General features: G+C 30.3%; 1 protein-coding gene across 2 annotated transcripts in view; it reads left to right on the top strand.

Annotated features, from left to right (window-relative positions):
- The window catches only part of LOC124369052 (SPRY domain-containing protein 3-like), a 38,439-nt gene that overhangs the window by 13,115 nt on the left and 11,248 nt on the right, over nt 1-14,076 (top strand). For both annotated transcript variants that reach the window (XM_046826753.1, XM_046826752.1), the window contains exons 3-4: nt 9,290-9,439; nt 11,563-11,729. In XM_046826753.1, the coding sequence (XP_046682709.1) occupies nt 9,290-9,439; nt 11,563-11,729 (317 nt within the window). The remainder of the gene's footprint in view (nt 1-9,289; nt 9,440-11,562; nt 11,730-14,076) is intronic.

Consider the following 14,076-nt stretch of genomic DNA (forward strand, 5'->3'; position numbering starts at 1 on the left):
CGAACAAATGTTCATGACGAAGAGCGAAGTGGAAGACCCAGTATAGTGACTGACGAACTTGTTGAGAAAGTTGACGCAAAGGTCCGAGAAAATCTACGGTTAACCATAACGGAACTCTTGCTTAGTTTCCCTCAAATTTCACGAACTTTGTTATACGAAATCGTCAGTGATAAGCTTGGCTTCCACAAGTTTCGTGCAAGATGGGTACCGAAAATCCTGACCAACGTCCACAAAAACCAGCGCATGGCTGCAGCGTTAACAAAATTAGATGCTTACGACAAAGAGGGTGAATCACTACTCGATCGCATCGTAACTGGCGATGAAACATGGGTGAAACATGTTAACTGCGAGACCAAATTGCAATCAATGGAGTGGGGACACACAAGTTCACCTCACAAACCAAGAAAATGTTTGCAAACGATGTCGGCAAAAAAGGTTATGGCGACGGTTTTTTTGGGACAAGAAAGGTGTAATTCTTGTTGATTTCTTGGAACAAGGCACTACAATCAACTCAGAAAGGTATTGCCAAACGTTAAACAACCTCAGAAGAGCGATCCAAAACAAGCGTAAGGGAAAGTTGAGCTCAAAAATTCTGTTAATTCACGATAACGCTCGACCTCAAACGGCAAATAGCACACGTGAAGTTCTCGAATCATTCCAATGGGAGTTGTTTCCTTATCCACCATACAGCCCGGATCTTGCACCAAGTGACTACCACTTGTTCCCAACAATGAAGAAGTGGCTGGCAACGCAGCGCTTTGACAACGATGCAGAGCTGCAGCAAGAAGTGACAAACTGGTTGAAGACACAGGCGGTAGAATTTTATGAGGAAGGCATTGTCAAGCTCATCCATCGATATGATAAGTGCCTAAATTTGAATGGCGACTATGTTGAAAAGTAGTATTTAAGTGTGGCTTTCATATGTATATAATAAAAATTGTTTCCTATACTTTGTTAATTTTTAATTCCAAAACGTAATCTACTTTCCGAATAGCCCTCGTATTTAGTTTGATTACAAATTTCAACATACTACATTCTGATATACATGTAGTAAGCTAATCCAAAGCTTTATCTTTTATCTTCAGACTTGCCAATTTGCACAATAGAGTTTTATGACTTATCAAAAGCTCTGGTTATGTACATAAATGTCTACCATTTAATTACTTTTATCCATTAAAGATAAATATATGGTGGACTGAGCTTATGTGTGTGACAACAAGTGCCAATTTTATATTGTGTTTATCAAGTTCATTTTAGTGTTTTAGAAAGAAAAGTGTATAAAAGGTGTTTTGGTTAAGTATTTAAATCATTTTCCTGGTATTTATAATTTTTTTGGTATTTTCCTGTTTGAGACTATTCCATCCCCAACCACAGCACAACTGAACTTTGACATTGTCAATTGATAAAGCTTTGACTCTTATCTTGATTGCTGACCTTGAAACTTGACTGAGGTTGTTTAATACATCTGTGCTATCTGATAACAAACAAGTTTGCTAACTTGCAATCTTATAGTTTAATTAATAAAATACTGTTCAGTGTTTTTGTTAAATAAAAAGGGTAAATCGATTAAATTGAAATTGAAATTAAAATTAAATCAAAGTACTAGAACATTTATACATATATTACTATTAATATTATCAATTGATTTCACAATTTTAAGTTGTTATATTGCAGCTGAATAACAATATAACTTAAACTCCCTTGTTTTAAAACCACTTTTCGTACACAATGAAAAAGTCTAAATATCCCTGTGGTGTATGTTTTAAGAATGTTAGCAAGTGTGCTCAAGCTGTCCTGTGTAAAGGAACTTGTAGCAAATGGCACCATTTTAAATGTATTGATATGAGCACTGAAGATTTCCAAAAAATAAATAAACTTCAATTGGAGTATCTCTGCGAAAAATGTTTGTTGTCCACAGACAACATAGAAAAAAAAGATGAAAATAAAAAGGGTTGCATTTTTGATAATAAGAATAAAAAAGAAGGCATAGTTTCTAAAAGTAATTTTTTGGAAGATAAAGAAACTATGGATATTAATGAGGAGTTTAGAAGCATGAAAATCATCGCTAATGAAATCAATAAGGAACTGGAAAATGAAGTTAATAATTTACTTATCATTATTAAAACTCAAAATGAGGACCTAAATCAAGCAAATAGGCAAGTAAATGAACTCCGGAGCCATAACACTCAATTAGAGGCTCTAGTTCTATAAAAAGAAGAGGAAATAGTACTTATAACAAAAAATATAGCACTACTTGAAAATCAACTAAGAATTACCAATAGTGGCCATAACAGCAGATGTAAGGAGTCTTCTGTGGGCAACCATAGATTTGAATTACAAAATTTGAGACATTATACACCTACATCTACTTCTAATCATATTGATGCTGCTATGAGTGAACTGCCAAAAACAGGAAACGTTAGTAAGGAATTATTATTCTCTACAGTAGTAAGAAGAAGATTAAATAAAATAAATATAACACCTAAATCAACATACACTGAACCAGAAATTTCTTTTATATCTCCCAACCGCTTTGAGTCACTTAATATTATAGAGAGTGAAAGCAATAAATTGACAGGTGTTGAAATAGATGAAGAGCAAGCTACTACTATAGATACCTCAGTAACAATAAAAAAACCGAAGAAAAAATTGTTAATATGTGCTGACAGCCATGGGAAAAATTTATCATGGCATGTAAATAAGAAGCGGAACCTTTATGAAGCAATTGGTTTTGTTAGACCTGGTGGACGATCTGAACAGGCTCTAAATATGGAAACCATTAATAAAGAAAACTTAGGAAACGAAGACCTATGTGTAATTATCGGTGGAACTAATGATGTTGCAAGAAATGAAGGTGATAAATTCATAACTGGAATTGAAAACGTAGTGAATGAAAAGAAGAGCCATAATTTTGTTATTGTAGATGTCCCTCACAGATATGATCTATCTGACTGGTCATGTGTGAACAGTGAGGTAAAAGTTAATAGTAACCTTAAACAATTGAGTAAAAAATATACTAATATTATTCTTGTAGAATCTAGTAAGGCAATGCGACAACATCACACAAGACATGGTATGCATCTCAACACTCATGGGAAAATGTGGCTTTCAGAACAAATATGTGAAGCGGTAGTAAAATATAATCAGAAAAGAATTGGGGACCCTTCATTCAAACCTCAACAACTTATAAGTGATGTGGATGTAATGAATCAGAAAGACTTGGGAAACGTTTTCACTTCAGAAAATGGAAGACCAACAGTCACAAAACCTTATCTACAGAAGAAGTTGGCCTCAACATAAATAGATATCATAAAATAAAAAATATGTCATGTTGTATAAGTAGTAAAAATGTAATAAACATTACACCACTTAATTTAGTTCACTTAAATATTCAGTCATTAAGAAAAAAAGTTGGAATGTTAGAAGTAATGTTGAATGAATTTAATTGTAATGTTGTCAGTTTAAATGAGCACTGGCTTAACTCATATGAAAAATCACTTTACGTACCTGAAGGTTTTGTTGTGGCTGACATGTATTGTAGAGAAGAACCTCATAGAGGTGGGGGCTGTTCCATATTTATTAAGGAAAGCATCAATTTTGAAATACTAAATGTTAATTGTTTTTGTGTTTTAAGTATTTTTGAAGTAGTTGCTATTGTTTTAATAAGTTACCACATAGTTTTAGTTAGTATATATCGTACTCCTCAGTCTGATAACAACTTATTCTTGACAAAATTAGACAATTTTTTAAGTTTTCTTACCAGAAGGTTTATGCCTGAATATGACTTAGTTATCACAGGTGACTTCAATGTAAATATTTCAGAAAACTCACAAGAGTCTCAAAATTTTCTTAACCTTCTGACATCTTATAATTTATTTTGTTTAAACAAAAATCCTACTAGAGGATTGGCTTGTATTGACAACATCATAACTAATAATGTACATAATGTAAGTGAATGCAAAGTTTTCAAACCACATATATCAGATCATGATGGCCTTTATTGTCAGATACTTAGGGAGAATATAGAAAGCAAACAGAAAGATGCATCACCTTGTAGTTTTAGAGTGCTGTCTGTAAAGGCTATCAATTCTCTTAAATACATATTAAGTGAGACTGACTGGAGCTATATGCTCTGTGAGCGGAATGTAGAATTGCTATTTACAAATGTGTTAGGTTATCTTAGAAATACATTTGAGCAATGCTGTCCTATAAAAACTAATAAATTCAAACATAATAAAACAAAGCAAACAAATAAGTGGTACAACAATGAGTTGAAAAAAAATTAAAGAAAGAGTAATTGTATGCTATAACTTATATGTCCAATGTAATAATGATGAGTTGGACAGGAAAAAACAATTAAAAGAACTGTATCAGAAGGAAAAAAAGCATTACACATATAAAATTAATGAGGCTAAAATGTTACACAATAATGAATTTATTGCAAATTCTAAAAACAAGTGCAAAGCAGCATGGAAGGTAGTTAGAGAAGAATCTGGTGGAAACAGTAGAAATCTGAGTGTCCAATTAAGTCTAATGATTTTAATGACTACTTCATTAATGCATCAACAGAAATGAACATTAACAAACCTATTGATGTCATGGGAGCAACCTTACTTGTAAATCAATACTTACATAATAATAATTTAATAATGCAAAATAAAACATTTTTCTGGCATGCAATAAGTGAACAACAGGTAAAACAGATTGTCAGTAATTTTAGCACATCTAATAGTGAAGACATATATGGGTTATCAAATAGAATAATCAAAGAAATCATTGATTTTATAATTAAGCCATTGGTTTTCTTGTTCAATAGAGCCTTAACTGAAGGTGTGTTCCCAGATGTGTTAAAATTTACAAAGGTAATACCAATCTATAAGAAAGGAAAAAAGTCTGATCCATCAAGTTACAGACCAATATCATTAATCCCCGTAATAAGTAAAGTTTTTGAGGCATGTATTAAAGATCAATTATATAATTTTTTTATTAATAATAATTTGCTTTGTGTTGAACAGTTTGGTTTTATACCAGGTTTGAATACAATTAAGGCCGTTGAATGTGTTGTTAATTATGTTTTGAACGGTTTTGAAGATAAAATATTGACATGTGCTACTCTGATTGACCTGACCAAAGCTTTTGATTGTGTCTCTCATGAAATATTATTGGAAAAATTGCAATGTTTTGGTTTGGGGGGTGTGGAACTTGGCTTAATGACATCCTACTTGTGTAACAGGACACAAATGGTATATCAAAATAATGATGGATCTAATTTTCAATTAATTAAATCTGGTGTTCCCCAGGGATCTGTCTTGGGACCATTCCTATTTTTAATAGCAATAAATGATTTCCCAGGTAAATAATACCATGTAAATCGGTATTATATGCAGACGATACTACTTTAGTTTGGAGTGGAAAAGACATGAGAAAATTGCAAGTAGATCAGAATGTATCTATAAATATTGCAGAGAGCTGGTTTAAAACAAATCATTTGAATATAAATAAAAAAAAAAGAATCAATTATTTTTTCACTAACTACATTAACTGAAGCAGAGTCTATTAAACTACTTGGCATATACTTAGACAGCAGTTTGAAATGGGATGTACATATAAAATACCTTTGCAAAAAGCTATCTAAAATCATTTATTTACTAAGAAAACTTAAACTGTGTGTTAGTAGTGATATGTTGATCAATGCGTATTATGCCTTTTTTCACTCTCAGATTGTATATGGTATTACTTTATGGGGAAATAGTACTTATATGGAACAAGTTTTTAGATGACAAAAATATGCTTTACGGACCATAAAAGGACTGGACAATCGTGAATCTTGTTTTCCCATTTTCAAAGAATTAAAAATAATGACACTCCCATGTTTATATATATATATATTTCTGTCTAATAAACGTAAAAGAAAATTTGCATAAATATAAAATTAGATCTGATATACATAACTATAACACAAGAAATAACTATGCCCTAGATTTACTACCTGCTAGACTTACAAAAACAAATAACAGCATATTTTGCATGAAAAATCGATTATTTAACAAATTGCCACAATCCGCTCACACTGTCTCTGTTAATAAATTCAAATATTGCTTGAAAAAGTGGTTAAAGGAACAAGTTTTCTACAAGGTTGATGACTATCTAGCTACTGATTATGGTAAATTTAAGGACATCTTTTACTCATTTTTAATCAAAGCTAAATTCAGATTAGATAGTTAAATGTATGTATTTTAATAAATTTTGATGTAACGTATATAGGCTATTCACTGTTCATTGTTTTAAATTTTATTAGTTTATTGTTTTTTATGTTTTTAACTGTTGTCTAATTATTTATTCATAAATGTATGTCTTTTAGTCTATTAATAATTTACGTTTTTATTGTTGAAGCTATTACAGTGTAGTTTATATAGTGTTATAACTATTTATAATGTTTTATATTTGTTTTAGTTTTCACTTAAATATAGTGGTTATATAGTATGTCTTTTAATCTATTGATAATCTATGTTTTTAATGTTAAAACTATTACAGTGTACTGTATATAGTGTTGTAGCTATTTATTATGTTATTCTACATTTATTTTTCTATATTTATTTAAACTTTCATTTAAATATAGTAGTTACCAACAACTCAACAAGCAATAAAAAAGTAAAATTATGTTGTATCGATATTGACGAAATCTATTGCATCACTGTATGATTAATGATGAATAAAATCTTGAATCTAGATCAATTATACTTACAAAAAAGTCTACAATAACAGTTATTTGTTTGAAGTTTATTGAACAAATAACAATCAACATTGTGATGGCAAATGCCCTGAAAAATCCTGTTTTCTTCATAATAGTTATTGTGGATTTACTTTTTCTAAATATGTACTGGACCTCACTAAAAAGATTATTTGTTTCTAAACGTTCTTAAAGTATATTTTAAACTATTTTCTGGTATATTTTACAGACTGAAGAAACTAACTGGCCTATAATTAGACATTCATGTAGAGTTGTTTCAGAATCAGAAATGTTGTATTTTATAAACATCAAATTTAAAAAGAGCGTCACAATATAGTTCATTTACATTAATTACTGTTAAAATAGTCAAGGGTGTACAATTAAAGAAGATATATTAACAAGTAATAGTAAGATTTGTTCTTCAAATCCATCTTATGAATTCTTTGTTGCTTCTGATAGGTTATTTGAGAATTTGGCTCCTGTATAAGAGAGTTTATTTGAAAACTGTGTAAGATGATGTGCGGGTATTGTGTAGATGGTTGTTACCTTGATAGAGTATGAATGGGTGTCAGTTCTTCAGGTAATCCTTGAAGCATAAAGAATTGTTTCCAAGATGTATAGTGAAACTACTGTGAGGTTTTTCATTTCTTTAATAGCTTCACAGCAGGTGTAGATGTCCAAAATTGGCCTTTGTTCTGACAGCCCTTTTCTGCTATACAAACACCCTTTGCATGTGTCTTTTGTGGAAATACCCCAAATTACAAGACTATAATGAACACGTGTTTCAATTAGAGCAAAGTAGGCTGTTCTTCTTGATTTAGGCTTATCCGAGATATATTTCACTCTTTTTAAAACGTACATTCGAAAACTAATTTTTCCTCACACTATATCTACTTATTGGTTCCATAATAGGTTCTTGTTAATAGTTACACTTAGGCACCTAAGTATTTGATGGTGACTACTCTTTGGATGCCTGGTACTGTAACTACTTTATTCTTCTATTTTTTTGCAAATATCAATTGAGTGCTTTCTCTGATATGTTGGAACTATTTCTGCATTGAACTTTTCAGAAAAAAAGACAAAAATAAAATAAAAGTTTACTAAATGGGCTACAATTTAACTTAAGTGAATTTTTGCTTGTTTTATAATTAATACAAAACCAATTAAAAACAATTAATTAATTTTTGCTTGTTTTATTAATTGGTACTTCAACAAAACCGCATAAAAATCTATTGAAAGAAGTGATCATTTGTTTAACTTTATTTTCTTTACTTGATTTAAACTTACATCAAGAATCATAACAAGACTGGAATTGGTTTTGTACATTTGGCATTCCCCTTCTCTATTTTTATATTGACAAAATAATTACTTTCAAAATTTATTTATATATCTTTGTTATAGTTTTATTACTATGTCCTGCATGAGCTTGATAATTCCCGAACGATTACAGGTAAAGCAATAAATCTTAATACATCATTACTGCACAAAGAGATATAAATAAATCTCTTTTTTGAAGTAACTACCATTTTTTAATCATTTCAAGATGGCCCGCAAGGAATCAGAAGGAAATCTTAAATGAGAGCATAGGTTAAGTAATACATCAAATTAAAGGTCTTTATTACTAGAGTACAATGCCACAAATCCAACCTCAAAGGGATCACCCTTTTAAAATTTATGGTGGTTTAAAATTTGAAGCATTTACAATGTAGGTCCTGTTTTAGATGGTTTAATATTCTTGTCTGGCTATATATATATATATACATAAATACTTATTTCCTATCTCATCATTTGTTATTTTTCAAGTAGAAAGTATTTTTAATTTTTGTGTTAAAAGATTCTTTTTTTGTCACTTAATTTTTGTATTTTAAATCTTTTTGTACCTTTTTTACCTGATCACCCATTTCATCAGTATTTGACTGTCTAGTCTTGCCATATGTGTTATGTTATTCCTTTTTTAAATTCTTTAATATACATTTCCTATACATTTTAAGTAGAGTTTTTAGAATTATTAAATTAAATCGTATTGAAAAATAACTATATTATTAGCTACAGTTCACCTTCCTTTTATTAAATTCAACATTTAAATTGAATCAACCCTACCATAGCTACGTTATGTTTAAACTCGGTTGCTCCACCGTGCTTAGAGATTGTGTCAGAAACATCGTAGTGCACTCAATTGCGCACCTGATGAGACAATGAGACTGCTACTTCACCTATTTATAAGTGTCTCTGATGTAAAAGATGTTAAGTTGATTTTTAACGTTGTTAACTTTATTTGAACTGTCTCAGACTTAACTCCTGAATCATGTTCGTCTGAAGAGATCCAAATAAAGTCGACAACATAGAAGCTCAAAATGAACTTTACATATTTTTGACATCAGAGACACTTATAAACACACACACACACTTTTTAATTGAAGTTAAAAACAAGATTCCATAATTTGATACCATAAGTTGTTATGTAGTTTAAGAAATGGTCATGAGTATCTGATTTTGTGATTGTTGACTTGTTTTTCCAAATAGTAATCTTATAATAAGATATTTTATTATATTTTACAGATGTTAGAATATAATGGCCAAGGAACCAGTATACTGGATGTAGGATTAGCTCAAGCCAAACAACCTTTAAATACAACATCCCATTATTTTGAAATAGAAATAGTAGATCCTGGTGAAAATTGTTTCATTGCCATCGGATTAACAGAAAAGGTAAGTGTTTTCAGTTGCTTATTGCCACAGAAGTCTAAAAATGTAAGCCCCATTTGGCAATAGGTTGTATTATTTTGTGATTAAAAGATTTGCAAAGCACAAATAATTTATTGAAAAGCAATTTCACTATTCCATCAGTTTAAAGGTAGGTTAGTTTAAGAGACAGTACTCTGCCTCATTTGTTAGATAATGACGTTAAGAATACATAGGGGTGTTCGACAATCCTCTCTGTCCAGGCAGTTTTATTTCATCATTGAGCATTGTTCAAGCACTGTCCTGCACTGTTGGCAGCTTTATATCTTACCTTCTATTGATGTTTTTAAAAGAATGCACTGTAATATATAATTATGTAAACATACAATAAATATAATATTCTGTATTTGCTCACATATTTATGAAAGGAACACATCAATTAAAACCTACTGGCACACATACAGCACTTTTAGCAAGCACGTAATTGAAATATAAAAAGGAAAACATTGTCTTGTTATACTCTATTGCTAAAACAGCATTGTCAGCTTGCAATTGGAATGCTATGAATAGAATAGTTAATTAAATTAGACTTTAACTACTGAGGCAGAAGTAAAGCTGTAGAGATTGCTCAATCTCAAAACGATCTAAACTGTACATAATTCCAATGTAAAAATATGTTGTTTCTTTCTTTGCTAAACACATGCACATAAAAAATAGTTAATAATATATTCCAAATAAAAACTACAAGTCTTTCTTTAAGTGGGGGTGTATATTCATAATAAAAGAAAATGCATACAATATAAAAAGTAAATGTTTGCGAATATATGCATTGATAAATAGTTTTTAATACAAATCATTAGCATTATTGAGTTGTTCTAAGTAGAGCCTTGTGTACTATTTAATTTTGAAATTAAGGGAATAAATGCCTGTTAGGTTTATCAAGCACTCTCTACTACTCAATTTCATATTATATACAATGAATTTCAAATAGTTTAATACTGGTACGGTAAATTATTAACTTATGCTGTAAATAGAAATAACGATATGGCTTAACTTATTTAAAATTAAATTAACTTAAAGTAAAAATCAATATAATGAAATAAATTCCAGAGATTTCAATTTCAAATAGCTTTATTCACACAAAATGTACATCGTTGTATAATGAATGGTGTCCTTTGTAATTTCTAATTACAATGTGTTCTTAAAACCAGGTCTCATGGACTACACAATCATTTTACAAAATGTATCTACATGTTGTAAAAAAACCTATTAGTTTTAGTTACTTCATTAATTAAATACAAAATAAAAAGCTTTAAATATATATTGTAACAAATAAAAAAAACAAACAAAATGCAGAACGTGAAACAAAGACACATTCAACCACACTAACACACCAGTTGACTACATACACGCAACAAGTATAACCTCACAAGCCCCCAGCAGCTAGCCCCTAACCCCCACCCAGAAGCGTGCACGGTCATCAATATCTGAACAGTAAAGGACCTATTGAAAATTGTTGATCAATGAATTGGAATTAACAATAATGTGACTCCCCTTCTTTTAGGTTGTTTACTAATATCAGAGCTAAAGTCACCTAAACAGGATATTTCCTTTTGATAATTAAATGTAGAATATAAAGAATGTGGCATTTACGTAGTTGATAAAGTTTCATAAGTGGCAACTACTGGAAAAATTGTGTAACATGCTCATGACGCCTGAGCACGCTGTAGTCTTCGATTGGTCAACAGTCTTGTCACTCACCACAACATCATACTTTTAGTAGTAAAAGTATCTTAATGAGCATCTCCTTAACATTGAATGGCAGTTGAAACACATTGTAGTTTTATGTTTAGTTTTATAATGAATTAGCTTAAAATATGTTTCTCTGGTTTATTAATTTAATAACAATTTATTTTCTTTTTCTTGGTATTTGTAAAATAACATTAAAAACTAATAATATTTTCTATCAATTTCAAAGTTCAATTCAAATCCATAGCCATTAGGGGATTAACTAATTGTAGTGTGAAATAATTGTATGATTTCACACAACAATATGGAAAACTGACTTTTACTTTAGTTTCGAAATGTGGCATGCAAAATTTATAACTGTATAATGGTGGCTCACTCTAAAACTTAAGGTTTTATTCCAGGATTATCCAAAAAATCGGCTTCCTGGCTGGGATAGAGGATCAATTGCTTACCATGCTGATGATGGTAAAGTGTTCATAGGATGTGGAGTTGGGGAAAAGTTTGGACCTAAATGTTACAAAGGAGACACCATGGGTTGTGGTATATCCTTTCCAGTCCCACTAAACCAGTAAGTTTTATTGTTTTTAAAGATTTCTGAACTTTTTTTAAAGTTAATTTAATGTATAATATAAAGAATTAAATACAAGGTAAGCTTTAAGTGTTTCACATTAAAATACAATGGAGATTACTGCAGTAAATGTTGTAAATTAAAATTAACTTCAGCTAAACTTTGTAATATCTATTTTTCATAATAAATACTTACTGGCTAACAGAAATTAAAACACTTTCTCAAAAACAAGAAAGTAAATTTTAGTGCCTAGAAATCTTATTACTATTTTATTTATGAGCAATTTTTGAACAATAGGAGTTTCAAAATATATTGAAAAGAACCAATATGTAGGTTTCTGAAACTTAAATAGAAAAAAACTATAGGAAAATGTTTAATCAGGAACCTCAGTATATGTGGTTCATAGCAACATGTCTCAATTTAACATTAACACTGAAGACTTCCCTGAATTTATGAAATGAAGGCCGATAGCTTTTCTGAAAATATCAATTTGGTATTTCTCCAAATATTTACTATTTTGTTGGCAATTGAATTGAAGTTGTTTTATCTCTCTAAGTTTTGCAGTAGTGACTATTCATGATAATCCCTCATGGGCCCTATTTTATATAGAGATAATAATTTGTTAATAACAAATAAAAAATGGTGGCTAGCGGCCAAACAAAGTGGAAATTGGAAAAAGGTTATTCTTCATTTTTAGCTTAGAATCACACACACAGAATTTAAAAATACATAGCCAACCCAAATTTTTTGTTACATTCTGTATATTGCAAATTCTATATCACAGTAGTAGGAAGGTATTTTTTATGTTAAACTCACAGCCCTTATATATATATATATATATAACAAAATAGTTTTTTCAAATTCTGTGTGTGATTCTAAGCTAAAAATGAAGTTCAACCTTTTTCCAATTTCCACTTCGTTTAGCTGCTAGCCGCCAATTTTTACTTTTTATTAACAAATTATTATTTCTAAAACTAGTAAGGCTAAAGGAACCAAATTTGGCACATAGGTTGAATAGGTAAGAGGAAAATAAAAAATAATTGCATTATTTTCTTTTATATTAACAAAATGGCGTCCGTTGAAAATTTTTAAAGCCAAATAACAAAAAAACTAGTTTTAGAGATGTAATAATTTGTTAATACAAAATACAAAATGGTGGCTAGAGGCTAAACGAAGTGGAAATTAGAAAAAAGTTATTCTTCATTTTTAGCTTAGAATTACTCAACAAGTTTGAAAATACATAGCCAGCCCAACTTTTTTGTTACACCCTGCATATTGCAAATTCTTTATCACAGTAGTAGGAAGGTATTTTTGATGTTAAATTCATAGTCTTTTAATTGCCCCTTAAATACAGAAAGAGTTAAATATATTTATTTGATCACTCCATGTGAAAATGTCGATATTTAAATTAAAAATTTCAAGCGGTTTTGTAATCAGGCCCAAATAAAAATGGCTGAATATAAAACTTGCAATTTTTACAGTTTGTTCTGTACAGTAAACATATTAAACTTAAGTTAAAAATTTAATTACAAAAATACAATTTTCTATAGTCATAAATGAATATAAAATATGTCACTTCCTAAATCTGTAATTCATGTAAATACTGCAATAATTTCACATTTTTATTTCCAGCTGTTTTTATTCTGGTCTGGTCATTAAATTGGCCAATTTTTGTACTGTAAATGCCTGCAATTTAACATAGAATGATTATTAAAAAAACTGTTTAAAAAATTGTTCTGTAGTAGTTAAAGAAGTTATTTTATAGGGTTATTAATTTAACATAAAAAAGTATTTTCCAAACTCAAAATTGCACCACCTTGAGTCTAGGGTCATCTATAACTGTACTAATACTTGAGTATTTTCCACAATATATTCCTTTATTATTTAGTTTCTTTCAAAAGGAATATGTAGCCTCAGATGCAATTAGACTGAATTTTCTTCAAATGACCACTGCTTTTCAAATGACCTAGCCGAAAATCCTATCGAAGACAAAGCAGATTAACTTTGGAGTAAGAGGGGGAACGAAGAGGAAACCAAGCTTCTGGGTCTAATCTTGGACGCTAAACTATCCTAGAATCCACATATTGACAGCCTCTGCAAGAAGCTAAACACCGCCACCTATGTAATAAAAAAAATAAAAAGTGTAGTTGGGAAACAGCAAAAATCGCATGCCATGCACTTATGGAAACCCACTTGAGGTACGGAGTCATTGTATGAGGCAGCACTTCAGCAGCAAACCTGAAGTGAGTGCTGAAAATACAAAAATCAGCTGTAAGATCTCTAGCCAATCTGGATCCCAGGGACAGCTGTAGACCAGCATTCAAACAACTAAAAATAAAGACAGTCA

The sequence above is a fragment of the Homalodisca vitripennis genome, chromosome X, assembly GCF_021130785.1.
Source record: "Homalodisca vitripennis isolate AUS2020 chromosome X, UT_GWSS_2.1, whole genome shotgun sequence".
Lineage (NCBI taxonomy): Eukaryota > Metazoa > Arthropoda > Insecta > Hemiptera > Cicadellidae > Homalodisca > Homalodisca vitripennis.